The sequence below is a fragment of the Microtus ochrogaster genome, unplaced genomic scaffold (genome assembly GCF_000317375.1).
Source record: "Microtus ochrogaster isolate Prairie Vole_2 unplaced genomic scaffold, MicOch1.0 UNK8, whole genome shotgun sequence".
Classification (NCBI taxonomy): Eukaryota; Metazoa; Chordata; class Mammalia; order Rodentia; family Cricetidae; genus Microtus; species Microtus ochrogaster.
Genome location: NW_004949106.1, coordinates 412989 through 426815, shown reverse-complemented (window position 1 = coordinate 426815; position 13827 = coordinate 412989). Strand labels below are relative to the sequence as shown.

At 46.7% G+C, this 13827-nt stretch overlaps 1 protein-coding gene across 1 annotated transcript in view; it reads left to right on the top strand.

The window, feature by feature from the left end:
• The window catches only part of Kiaa2012 (KIAA2012 ortholog), a 97824-nt gene that overhangs the window by 74917 nt on the left and 9080 nt on the right, over positions 1–13827 (top strand). The window contains exons 14-16 of the mRNA XM_026788872.1: positions 1848–1920; positions 10757–10847; positions 12972–13125. Coding sequence (XP_026644673.1) covers positions 1848–1920; positions 10757–10847; positions 12972–13125 — 318 coding nt within the window. The remainder of the gene's footprint in view (positions 1–1847; positions 1921–10756; positions 10848–12971; positions 13126–13827) is intronic.

Here is a 13827-nt window from a genome sequence, read left to right as displayed (position 1 = left end):
TTAAGATACTTGTGGCTTGATCACTCAGTTTACTGATTTCATTTTAGTGTCTTGTTGTTGTCTGTTTGGGCTTTGTGGTGCTGGGGATTTGAACCCAGGACCTTGCATGCTAGTTAAGTGCTCTGCCGCATATCTACGCCCCCAGCTCTTGGTTTGGATTTTTCAGACAGGGCCTCCCTTGAAGCTGCGAATGCCAACTTGACTGGGTGGCATGCCCAGGAGATGAGTAAAGGGCATCTCTGGGCGTGTCTGTGACGGCATTCCCAGGGAGGACTAACTACAGGGGGGAAGGCCTGGACGTGGTGGCCTCATCCCATAAGCTGGAGGCCAGGATGGAATTAAACATGGACAGGGGAGAGCCACTGGGAGTGTAGACACTCTGTGAACGCTGTCTGCGTGCTCCCCGGCCGCCACGGTGCGTGCTGTCTCCATGCCTTCCTGCCACACAGAACTGACTCCGTGGAAACTATGAAACCAGATATTTTCTCCCTTGTCTCTCCCGGGCATTTGTCATAGCAACGGAAGTAACACATCTGAGCGTCTCTGTTTACCTCCTGAGTATCGGGATTCGTTTTGGTTTTCAGTTCACGTTTTGAATCTGAAATACACTCAGAGTCCTTTTGTTTTTATTTCTTGGGGGTAGATGGGGCTCACGGCCTCACACTCACTATGTAGTTGAGGGTAACGTTGACCTTCTGATGTTACACACTCGCTCCACCCCCGGAGGACCTGGATTACAGGCGTGTACACCGTGCCTGGCCCGGTGTGCCCTCACTGGGTGTAGAATGCAATACAGACAAACATAGCTAGCAGGGTAGATTTTCATGGAAACTGGCGTGTTACTACACACTGTTCAGGATCTTATTCTGAGATTTCATACAGTTCTGTGTCAACTCAGAGTTACCTTGTTCTTCCTAAATCACCATAATTCACTTAACTGGTCTCCAGCTGGTAGGCCGTATGGGCTATTTCCTTCCATTCTGGGTGCAAAAGCCGGGAGCAGCTGCATATCATCAGCATGGGGCTCTCTTTGGGTCACCAACTCTGCCTGCTATGGTTTTAAGGGGCTGCCCTCCAACCACTAAAGGAGGACAGAAGTTCTTGATCCAACTGCACACTGGAACGAGACACCTTAAAAATGTACTACCCCAGCCAGGTGGTGGTGGCGCACGCCTTTAACCCCAGAACTCGGGAGGCAGAGGCAGGTGGATCTCTGCGAGTTTTACCCCAGCCTGGTCTACAGAGAGAGGCCCAGGGCAGTCACAGTTACACAAAGAAACCCTGTCTTGATAATAAAAAAAATGATACTCTGTAGGAGGAGGGAGACCACTTGTTTGTTCCAGCCACCAGATTGCTCACCCCCAAAATAACCACACAGAAACTGTATTAATTAAAACACTGCTTGGCCCATTAGCTCTAGCTTCTTATTGGCTAACTCTTACATTAATTTAACCTATTTCTATTACTCTGTGTATTGCCACGTGGCAGTGGCTTACCGGGTAAAAATTTCCAGCATCTGTCTCTGGCTCCATAGCGTCTTTCTGGCTCCACCCCTCTTTTTCCCAGCATTCAGTTCTGTCTTCCCTGCCTGCCTAAGTTCTGCCCTATCAACAGGCCAAGGCAGTTTCTTTATTCATTAATGGTTTCCAAGCATACAGAGGAAACTCCCACATCAATAATGCTCATCCTTGCCTTCATCATCACCATCCCCACTAAACACTACTAAGAAAAGAAAAGGCTGTTGGGGGACAGCTAAGGAAACTTTAGTCCATTTTACCTGGAGGGCATGGACAGAGGGATGTTTGCACTTATTTTGTCTTATTCTTTGTGATGTATAAACCCAACAGGAACGTGGAGATGAAACTGACTCCCACGAAGAACCAGGAGGACCCCACAGAGGGAATGACAAAGACAGCCAAGGTAGAGTCAGCCGACACTGGGCGTACAATCCTATCGCTGGGTTTACCCTGGGATTGCCCTGGATGAACCGTCTGCTGCCCAGACCCATTAACAAAGAATGATCCTACTATTTCCCCTCAGACTCTGCCCTGGAACTTGGAATGTGTTTATTGTTGCAAGAAAATGTGGGTGACAGGCTTTCTCTTCCTGGATTATTTAGACATCTCCTTCCTGCTAGAGATGCAGGCTGATGCCAAGAATAGAGGCTTCCAGGATGTACAAAAAACCCACTCCCCGTTCCCACCCTAAGCATCTCCATTTCTCTGTCATCCAGTTTTCACAGAGGTGTGGAATGGATATGTGGGTGAGGGGCCTGGGGTTCCACACCTAGAGAGGGGTGCGTGCAAGGACACAGGACCCATCATCCGTAGAGACCTAGCTGCTGTCATCAAGAAAGCCGTGAGCTGGGTGGTGGTGACACCTTTAATCCCAGCACTCAGGAGGCAGAGGCAGGCAGATCTCTGTGAGTTCGAGGCCAGCCTGGTCTATAAGAGCTAGTTCCAGAACAGGCTCCAAAGCTACAGAGAAACCCTGTCTCAAAGACAGGAAGGAAGGAAGGAAGGAAGGAAGGAAGGAAGGAAGGAAGGAAGGAAGGAAGGAAAGAGAGAAAGAAAGAAGGCATGCAAAAGAATGCCTTGATATGCCTAGGTAGATCTCTGTGAGTTCGAGACCAGCCTGGTCTACTGAGTTCCAGGACAACCAGAGTTACACAGAAATCCTTTCTCAAACAAACAGAAAGAATACCTTGATGGTAGCTTCCTTAAAAACAAGCCTGCATTTGTTCAGGTGGTAATGGTTCTATAAAACACTTAGCCTGGGACCACTGGGTTTGGAGGCATACATGGTTCTTATTCCGGAGACTCAGTTAGACTCTAAGGTCTTTCGCAGGGCACCTGGGCACGTTGCTTGATACTGCAGCCAACTGGGCCTCCAGGAACTGAATTGGTCTCTGTCCTTATCGTCTGTGGGTTGGTTCTGTTTTTGCTTGTGTGTTTTGAGGCAGTCTCACTGTGTGACTCTGGCCGTCCTGGAACTCACAGAAATCCTCCTGTCTCTGCCTCTGGAGTGCTGGTATTAAAGCCGGTTGCCATCACGCTGGAATCTTGGTTTCTTCGTGCAGAAGTGAAAACGCGTGCGCGCGCACATGCGCGCGCAAGCCCATCTCACCTTCCTAAGGGAGGTTTCCAGACTGCACAGACACGAAGGGCTTACTGTTGCTATACAGAGGTGTCCAGCAGAGGAAGCACGCGGGCTGAACGCCAGCCTGGGCTCTGAAACCATTTGAGGCACCCAGGAACGCTTGTTTTCTTACTTGGCCCCTTCTTAAAAGTCACGGGCGACTTGTGCTACCCAGGTTGGTAACGTCAGGTCTTTGCTAATGAACTGAGCTTGAGCTGTGGAGTGGTTACATCCACCTTCAGCTCTGCATACCCGGCATCTTTGTCTGCAGGCTGACGTAAGCAGTCGCCCAGAAAAAAAAAAAAATGCAGCCCCTTAAAGAATACCAGTCTCAGCTGGGGAGAGGGGCGGGGGCGGTGGTGCATGTCTTTAATTCCAGCACTTGGGAGGCAGAGGCAAGCGGATCTCGGGTATTCCAGCAAATAATTATCTACCCTCTTGTAGTCACTATTTACCAATCTACAAAACGACGCTGGTTCTTTCCTTCTCCATTAAGTTGAAGGTTTTGATCTTTTCTTGTTTATCTTTCACTGTTTCTTTCCATTGACATCATAGTAAAAAAAAAAGTAACAATTTTTATACTGATTTTATTTTTCTAAAAACGTTTTGGGATTTTTTGTTTTGTTTTGTTTTTTACGTGTCCGGGTGTTTTACCTGCATGTATGTCCGTGTACTGTGTGAATGCAGGACTTAAGGGTGTCAGATCCCCTGGAACTGGAGTTACAGACAGTGTGAGCCACCATGTGGATTCTGGGAATAGAACCCAGGTCCTCTGGAAGAGCAACCGCTGGTCATAACCACTCTTAACCACTGAGCCATCTGTCCAGTCCTCTACTGACTTTTAAAGACGTCACTCTTGGTGGGTATCAGACACAGGATGGTGGTGTGAGCCCTGGGCTGGTCAAGGTTTTAAAGAAGGATTCTTTTAACATGAGATCCTGTCACCTCCATCTTCAAAGCCGAGTGATACGGGCCAGAAAAAATAGATGCTGACCTTCAGGTTCTCTCTATTATAAATCACACATTCAGAATGTGGACCCTGACAAGGCTCAGAGATCTCGGCCAAGTGCAGTGAGGGCTTTAGGCACCACAGACCGTGGTCCAAACTAAGCAATGACCAAGTCAGTCAAGACAGATTTCCTGTCTCATGACACCAGGGCCGTCTCCGGCCGCGTTCCTCAGAGGTTAGCCAGACATTCTCTAATGTAGTGAAATGTCACCGCAGAAAGACACAGAGGGACTTGCCTGTCCTTTTCAGAAAGGATTTCAGGTCTTGGAAGGCAACAAAGAAGTGCTAAGGAAACACTTTAATTGCTTAAAGAATAGTTCTCCCCTTTGGTCTTAATGGTCAAGTAGGTTTGGTTTTGTTTGGGATTTTGGTTTTTGCCCTACTAAACTCAGTGGTGACCTTCATGGTTTGTTATAAGAATTGAGCCAGAAAGTGGGGGTACCACTCAGTGTTGAGCATTTGCCTAGTGCATGCAAGGTTGGGTTACACACATGGACATAAATAAAATTTTAAAGAATAACTGAGCTAGGGAGATGGGTTAGGGTTCCACTTTCAAGTTCCCCCAAGGCAAGGTCAACCAACAACCTCTAAATTTGAGTGGACTGGGGAAATAACTCTTGCCCCAAAGTCCAAGGAAAGAATACAACTTCAATTCTAGCTACCTCCTAGACCAATGGTTCTTTTATCAGTGCACTTCAGAACTACCTGGAAGTCTCGGTTTTTTTGTTTTGGTGTTTCAAGACAGGGTAGTATGGAGCACTGATTGTCTTGGAACCCATTCTGTAGACCAGGCTGATCTCAAACTCAGAGATCCACCTGCCTCTGCCTCCTGAGTGCTGGGATTAAAGGTGTGCACCACCACTTCTCAGCTTCACCTGGGAGGTTTACAAAAGGTTTCAAAGGAATGCCTGCCTCAGACCAAGTGCTTGAGGACAGTTAGTTATCGGTTCAGTTTGTAAGTTTTATTTTTATTTTAACTATGTATATTCATGTGTATGTGTGTGCTAGACACAGGCATGTGAATGAAGGTACCCATGGAAGCCAAGAGGCATCAGATTCCCCCTAGAATTGGGCTCAAGACCAGACATCACTGCGATTAAGAGCACTGACCGTGGCGTCTTACTTCCTGGGTTCAAATCCTAGCTCCAGGGCTGGAGAGATGGCTCAGAGGTTAAGAGCACTAACTGTTCTTCCAGTGGTTCTGAGTTCAATTCCCAGCAACCACATGTTGACTCACAACTATCTGTAATAAGATCTGGTGTCCTCTTCTGGCCAATAATACATAATTAATAAATAAATCTTTAAATAAAATAAAATGCTGCTAGTTTAAAAAAAAATACTAGCTCTACCACTTGGCTGCGTAGCCTTGAGAAAATTACTGAATTTCTCTGGACATCTTTTTCCTTTATCTCGAAAGCAGGGGAACAAATGGTATTTACCCCCTGGGGTGGTTGTGATAAAGAGGAGTTGAGTGGATAGGTCTAGACAAGTATCTATCACAGATGGTCCTCAATATGTGTTATTAGCAACTTTTTTGATTTGTATATTTTTTTGTTTTTGAGACCTAGGCTGACCTCAAACTCACTATGCAGCTAGGGATGGCTTTGAACTCCTGTGGCTATGACTTCTACCCCCTAAATGCTGAGATTACCAGCATGTGCCACCATGCCCAGCAAACCTCTTTAAGAACAAACAGAAAAGGAAACCTTTAATTATATAGTCATAATTTGTATTAATATCTTATCAAGAGAGCCTTGTTCTAACATGATAACTACTTTCCAAGTCAGTCTCTGCAGCAGGGCAGATGGTACAACATCCCTCCTTGAGGAGCAGATATGGTAGTGCCTGCCTGTAATCCCAGGATATAGGCATATGGCCATATAGCTAGCCTGGTCTACGTAACGAGAGACACTGTCTCAAGAGACAAAAGAAAGCCATTCCTTGAAATGTGGCAGAATGCTTTAAGATTTATGCTGGACAGCAAATTCAGGTTCTCATGCATTTAGGCAAAGCCTCTACCACTCAGCTACCTTCCCAACCTTGCCTTAAGATTGACTGTAACCCTGCATGAAGTATGTGAAATCTCAAAGGAGCAGCCTAAAACAATAATGGAGGGGAAGCCTCAGAAAGCAATGAGCCTTTCCACGACTCCAATCAGAAAGAGAAGGCCCAGAGCCTGCCACCTTATCAAAAGGAACGTGTGAGGTTGGAGAGATGGCTCAGTGGTTAAAAGCACTGACTACTCTTCCAGAGTGTCTGAGTTCAATTCCCAGTACCCCCACATAGTGGTTCACAATCATCTTTAACTACAGTTCGGGGGACTCCAATGCCTTCCTCTGGCCTCAGCGGGTAACAGGCACACACCTGGTGCACAGACATACATAGACGCAAAACGCTCATACACATAAAATAACAATAATAAAAGAGAGGGATGTGTGATCCGTGTCCTGTTCTAACAAAGGCAAAATAACTTAAGAAGGATGAGAAGCTCACTCGTTTCTGCCTTGGAAATGAAGCCAAGCTGGCAGGTGGCAGGCAGATAAGGGGCAGGGAGGCTCCACCTCTGGCCTGGGAGTCCCAGGTTCCTTCTTTGCCTTAGGAGTCCATTTTTTCCTTCCACCGTGTGGGGTCCAGGGATCCAGCTGAAGCCGGCAGGTTCTGCCACAAGTCCCCTCTCTCAGTCAGGGTTTCTCTTGTAATAAACACCAAGACCAACCCTCGGGACCCTCTGACCCAGTTACTAGGAAATGGGGAAAACAGGGTCTTGCTGACTGAACCAAACTAAACACAAGGGGGCGCTGCTCCCCACAAGCAGAAGCAGGCAGGCCCAGCGCACATCAGATCCGTTTCTGTCCTATAGGTGCTGCCCGCTTCCTGCCTCTGAGACTCACAGTCGCTTTTCCTAGCTCAGTTTGTTTTCTCTCTCCACCCCAAACAACAGGCTCTAGCTGCCCACACTGTGGCTGGCCTAAGAGGGGCTAGGATAGCCCTGCTCCCTCCACTGGTCTCTGTGGTAGCAAAGGAAGAGAAAGGAACATTTGATGCGTTTGTGAATTGTGCGAATGGGGGGTGTGATTCCCACCAACTCGAAGGAGAGCTGCCTGGGGAGTCGGGGCTTCGTACTTCGAAAGCAAGTTCTTTCTTAGGGAGCATCCCACACTGTCTGCTTCTCATTGCTGCCTCTGCTTCCTGGGGAGACGCGAAGTCTTACTCAGTTTCACAAATGTGTGTTGGATAGCCGCTGTGTACTACTGTATAGCCCCATGTCTTGGGAGTGTGCCTAAAGACAGGCCATTCTCCAGACCTCGTACATGTTCCACGAGTGAATGAATGAATGAATCAGATGAATGAATGAATGAACGAACACGCTGAGTTTTTAGGCGAGCCACGATGACAATGTCAGGTTCCCTACCCTCAGGAACTTACAACGGAAATTTCAACTTTGAACCCCACAAACTTCCCTGCTGGATTCAGCTCCAGCAGAGGTAATAAAGGTGTTGGAGGGGCCTGCTTGTTCATCCCGGCTGCCCAGGAACAAAATAAATTTTCTCAGGTTTTATGTGGATTTTAGTCAATCACATTGGCGCCAATTTGTTGGAGGAGGCTGCTTGCTCTTCCCTGCTGCCTGGCTAGCTTAGACCCAAAACAATCACACAGAAACATGGATCCTCTGCCTGAGATGGGATTAAAGGCATGTGCCACCACCACTCAACTACCATGCAGCTCTAAAAAACAAAAAGGGACTCTTTTGACATAACTACAAGACCATTGTTCTTGTCTAGTTTTATGTCAACTTGACACAAGCTAGACTCATTTGAGAAGAGGGAACCTCGGTTAAGAAAATGCCTCTGCCTGCCAGTGATTAAACACACAGCTTTAATCCCAGCACTCAGGAGGCAGAGGCAGGCGGATCTCTGTGAGTTCAAGGCCAGCCTGGTCTACAGAGCTAGTTCCAGGACAGCTACAGCTAGGGCTGTTACACAGAGAACCCCTATCTTGAAAAACCAAACACACACACACACACACACACACACACACACACACACCTACCTCTATAAACCGGGCTAGGCAAGCCTTTAGGGCATTTTCTTAATTAGTGGTTGATAGGGGAGGTCCAGCCCATTGTAGGTGGTGCTGACCCTGGTCCTGGGTTCTCTAAGAAAGCAGGCTAAGCGAGCCCTGGGCAGCAAGTCAGTAAGCAACACCCTCCATGCCATGACTTCCCTTAATAGGCTGTGATTCAGGCTATGTAAGCCCAATAAACCATTTTCTCCCCAAGATGTAGAAAAGTATCTGAGATAAAGTTATCACACCTCAGCATTCAAAGAATTCTTTAATATGGCCGACTGTGTTTTCATAGTTTCCAAGTTCTTATTGTTTTACAATTGTAATTTTTTGAGTTGATTATAATCAGTTGATATGGCCTTTAAGTGCCATTTAAATTATAGGTTCTCTTCTATCTCTCCCTTCTCCTCTTCAAGTTTATGCTCAGGAAATCGGGTCACTTTGTCCTGTTGTGTTTCCTGGGGTGTTGATTTTGCTATGCCCTCCTGTTGTGGTTTCTTGTGTCTCTGCTTTCCTGTTTCCAGTACTTGGTCCTCAGGTCTAGGGATTTAACCGGATTCAGGTTTTATTCTTCCTTTTGGCAAGGACAGGTCTGTGTCTATCAGGACACAGAATGTTCATTTGTCTCCTGCTGATGCCAGTATCTACAGATCCCTCAGTAGTGGGGTTGGCAAAATCACGATACCAGGTGGAATTCTGCAGCGCACGATGCCTATCTGCGCTCAATGCGCTACCATACAGTTCGCGTGCTTGGGGCAAGGGGCTGGAGATTGAAACACACAAAGACAGACAGAGACACAGACCTCTAGTCACTGGTAAGAAGCCCCTTATTCAATAGCACCACAGAGGCTCATATACCCAACAGTCAGGTGGGTCAACAGGTGAAAACCTCATCCTCTGATCAAGTCCAAGGCAACACGCGCTCGTGAAGCAGAACTGGTAAACAACTTTGACACAGCTTTCAGTGACTCAAATCAGAAGGAAAGATCTCTAGCAGGGAGGAGCAGCTGGAGGCCAGGACTCCAAGTGGTCCCAACAGAGTTCTATCAATCCTTTCTCAGTTTCTAGTTTGTGTTCTTTTGGTTTTTCAAGTCAGGGTTTCTCTGTGTATCCCTGGCTACCCTGGAACTCAATCTGTAGTAAGATGAAACAGTATAGTTTTAAGACATTATATGAGTTCATTTCATTTAAGACATTATATGGGTTCATTTCAATACATAGAAATAGACTTGAATAGATATAATCTCCTCTATAACCTTGGATACAGTATTCACAGATAGGAGGAACCATCATCATAAAGACGACAATACCAAACAGGTGTGGTGGGACTTGGGATCAGTCTGGGTGACCTAGCAAGATTCTACCTGGAAAAAAAGGCAAAGAGGAGATGGCAGCCCCTCAGTTAATCCCTCAATTAATCTAAGGCAATTGTGAAAATCCCATCAAATGTGTTGACACACACCTGCAACTCACACTTGGAAAAATAAACAAAAGAATTTCTCTTTACTGAATCACATCCCCAGATCTCAAATGGTAGAGTTAACTGCCAGGCTAAGCCTCCGTTTCTGGACAGTGCAATTGCGCCATCTCGTGGCCATCTCTTGCTCTGCACCCAAGTTCGAAAATTTGTTCATGGGGGCTGGAGAGATGGCTCAGAGGTTAAGAGCACTGCCTGCTCTTCCAGAGGTCCTGAGTTCAATTCCCAGTAACCACATGTGGCTCACAGCCATTTATAATGAGATCTGGTGCCCTCTTCTGGCCTGCAGCATACATGCAGACAGAATACTGTATATATAATTAATAAATAAACCTTAAAAAAAAAAAGAAAATTTGTTCACGGCAAGGCATGCCTTCAACAAGAGCTCCCCCTACTCCCCCAACCCGACTCGAGCCACCATGTTGTAGAAATAAATCCTCACAGAGATCTTCTTGCCATGGAGATACCATTGATACTGTAATTATCTCCTAGCCTGGCCACGGTTTTTGAAAGTTGTCCCTAAGCTTCCGTTATACAGATGACACTGTTTAGAGCACTTTCCTTTCTGCAGTTTTAACCACAGTGGGGCTTTTGTTTGGTTTGGTTTTCGTTTTTTCAGATAGGGTTTCTCTGTAGCTTTAGAGCCTGTCCTGAAATGAAACTCCCTCTGTAGACCAGGCTGGCCTCGAACTCACAGAGATCCGCCTGCTCCTGCCTCCCGAGTGCTGGCATTAAAGGCGTGGACCACCACTGCCAGTGTCTCTAATTTTTCATTACCAACAAATGAAACGAACAAGTTGTTACAAAAGTTGTTCTTTTGAATTGTTTCCTTGTGATAAACGCCCAGGTGAGAGTCCTGATGAAGGTTCAAACGGGTGTCCTGGCTCTAGACACATACTGTGCTATCATTTTTCTGAAGGATAGTTTGTAATTTTAATGTCACTTGTTACAAAAAGCTCTCATCTGCACTGCTCAGGACGCGCCAATAGACATTTCCCCCTGTCCTGATTTCCTCCTGGGAAAACTGCCTGGGTCATTTGTTGATGGAGGATACTCTGTTTACACAGACCCAGAGCCAAGGGACCTGACTCTTGACTGCTTCAGTACTCCCGTGGATGAGTTCAACCAGACCTCTGAGGCTGACATCGTGAAAAGCACGTAAGTGTAACACGTGTGTGTACAGCTCATAGCAACTGTGGCTTCTCCCCTCCATCGTGGCTTTTTTTTTAACTTTTTAAAAAATATTTATGTATTTGTTATCTATACAATATTCTGTCTGCGTGTATGCCTGAAGGCCAGAAGAGGGCACCAGATCTCATTACAGATGGTTGTGAGCCACCATGTGGTTGCCGGGAATTGAACTCAGGACCTTTGGAAAAGCAGGCAATGCTCTTAACCACTGAGCCATCTCTCCAGCCCTCCATCATGGGTTTTCTTTCGTTAATTTATTCTGATTTTTGTTTATTTTCTGAGATTCATACCATCACATGCTGGTGGCTGGGATTAAAAACAACAGGTCCCTGTGTAGTTTATACATGGATGAGTGAGCCACCTAAACCGAGTTCTCCAGGTTAGGTGGGGAAGAGTGAACTTCAGTCATCTTGAAGTAGCTCTTTGGTGTGTCCGTGAACCTGACATTTACAGAGACCATAGAAGGCTGGGACAATCAGTTCATCCTGGCTCCTCCAGTTATTAACTCTGAGCAGAATAAAGATGGCCAGTTATCACCATGGCTTCTTCTCATCCCCGCCAAGGCAGGAACACCTTCCCTGGATGCTTCCTGTGAGCTCGCTGGTCCAGGCCTTTGTCCCCAGTCTCCTCTGGTTGTGGCCTCTGCTGTGGTCTTCTCCGCTACCAGCTGGAACGAGACCTTATTGTGGGTTCCATGAGCCTAGGGTGATTAGAGATCAGATCAGCAGTATAACTCTCTGGTCTAAAAGGTTTTGTGCCAAGCCAGAAGCAAAAGAAGAAAGGCTTCATGGTTGAGGCAGTCATTAAAGATTATTTATTTATTTATTTATTCCTTTCTTTTTTATTTTTGTAATCCCTTTTTCTGCAACATATTTTAAATAGGTTATTACATATACCTTCTCCCTAGCTAAAATCAATGAGATAATGAGAGAGTTCTTTTTTTTTTCCGCAAGAGGACAGAAAAATAAATAAATAAAACACTCCACAAAATGCATTACAGTTATTGTGACTAAAATTGGGATTTAACACAGATTCCTAATTGTGGAAGAGAAAAACAGCAACACAGCCAGGCCCACAGTGCACATTTACAGCGGGCTCATTCCTTGGGGAAACAGGTTTTCCTTGCACATTCTGAAGCAGACTTCTGTGAGTTTTTATAGGGTGTCACTGAATGACTTAAAGACTTTAAAGACTCATATATTTACAGGAAATTCCATTGACCTCATTCAACAAATATTTCTCAAGTCTCCGCAGGAAGGCCCTGGGCTAACATGCCACAATAAATATATTGATTTAACTGAAAAGAAAAAAAAGACCCAGATGAGACCCAGCACCCAGCAGGCACAGGGCATCACTGATGCTGTCCTTGCCACCCACAGACATAAGCCAGCGATGGTAAGGACACTAGAACACACAAGACTGGGCACACACACACACACACACACACACACACACACACACACACACACATCACCTTGTAGTGGCTGAATCGATTGAGAATAAAGCTCATAGAAGCAAAGTAATGAATGGGACAACTGCATGCATCTTTGTTAAAGGTCGTTTTCCTTTCCCAGCTAAGCCCTTGACAGAAGACATCTCAGTTGTGTGATTCTGTGAGGGTGATCTGACCACTACACGGCACCCCACAGATCGATCTCCAGGGTTGATTCAGCTGATCTGACTGGCGAGGTGTATGGCTCCCTCCTCCCTCACGGTTCCACGCATGTCCCTCCCAAAGCTGCCAGCTCCACGGAAGAGGAAAACCTTCCTCAAACACAGGAGGACCTGTCTTTCTCTGGTCCAGGGTCCTCTCGTAGTTGGGCTTCCCTGATAGAACCTCCAAATGAGCTCTCAATTAAAGGTGTAAAATAGGCAATGAAAAGAAGTGGACTGTTCTCCATATGTTTACGTACTAGGGCTTTAGGGAACCCCAAAAGTGAAGCTCACCCTTTCTAACCGCCCTTATGCGGGAACACAAGGAGAAAGTTGCCTAAGCATGTCAAAAATCCTGGCAGCATCTTCCCTTGCTCTCTTCCCTCCCGCTTACACGTTTCGTCATGAAATTAGTCTACTGGCTTGCTCTTTTCAAAGGGACAGGGATGTGCACAGAGGACTACTACATGAGCCTGCATCCCCAGAGAAGCTGGGGTCTGAGACTGCATCTCTTCTTCCAAGGAAAAAAAATAAGAAGACGAAACCGAAACCCAAATTGTTCGGCCAGCAGACCTCAGCTGCCGCCAGTCACGTGAGTGTGAGACTAGAGAATCTGGTCCAGAAACCCTGCCTGGACCCCTCCAAGGCTCCACGTAGACTTATGGAGGTTGCTTAATAGATACGAGCACCTCACAAAAGGAGCAACGGCGGCGGGGGGGAGGGCCGAGGTCCAGCCACGGTCTGCTCACTGGAACCTATACCGTGTCCCAAGCTGCATCTTCTTGTCAAACCCTACGAAACTACAAAGTAGGTAACCTCTTTTAGGAGATGTTGTCACAGTCTATATGGAAAGGCTACCGTGGCTCTTGCTACCTGTTAGGAATATTTCCTAACGCGAGCTCTCTGCCAACGCCAAAAATCCCAATCAAGCCAAATCACAAGAAGCCGAATTAAAGGATATCCAGGTTTTAATGTGATTCCTGCGCTCTCTGGTGCCCCCCCCCCCCAAACGGGAAGCCGCCAACGCAACCACGAAGTGGGGCGGCACCAGGAAGGAACTCTCCCTCAAATAGACTTGGGGAGTGGTCAAGATTTGGGGGGCTGCCTTGACACTCATCCGAGGAGGGGTCAAAGTTTGGCGGGCATAGGGGCGGGGCCTCCAAAGATGGGGGCCAGAGACTGGGACTTAACACTACTTGCCCCGGGAGTTTTCTCAGAGTTAGCACACGATGTAGCAGTCAGTGGACACAAAGCCGGTCTGAGTTCCATCAGTTGGCCAAAACCGTAGCAGCGC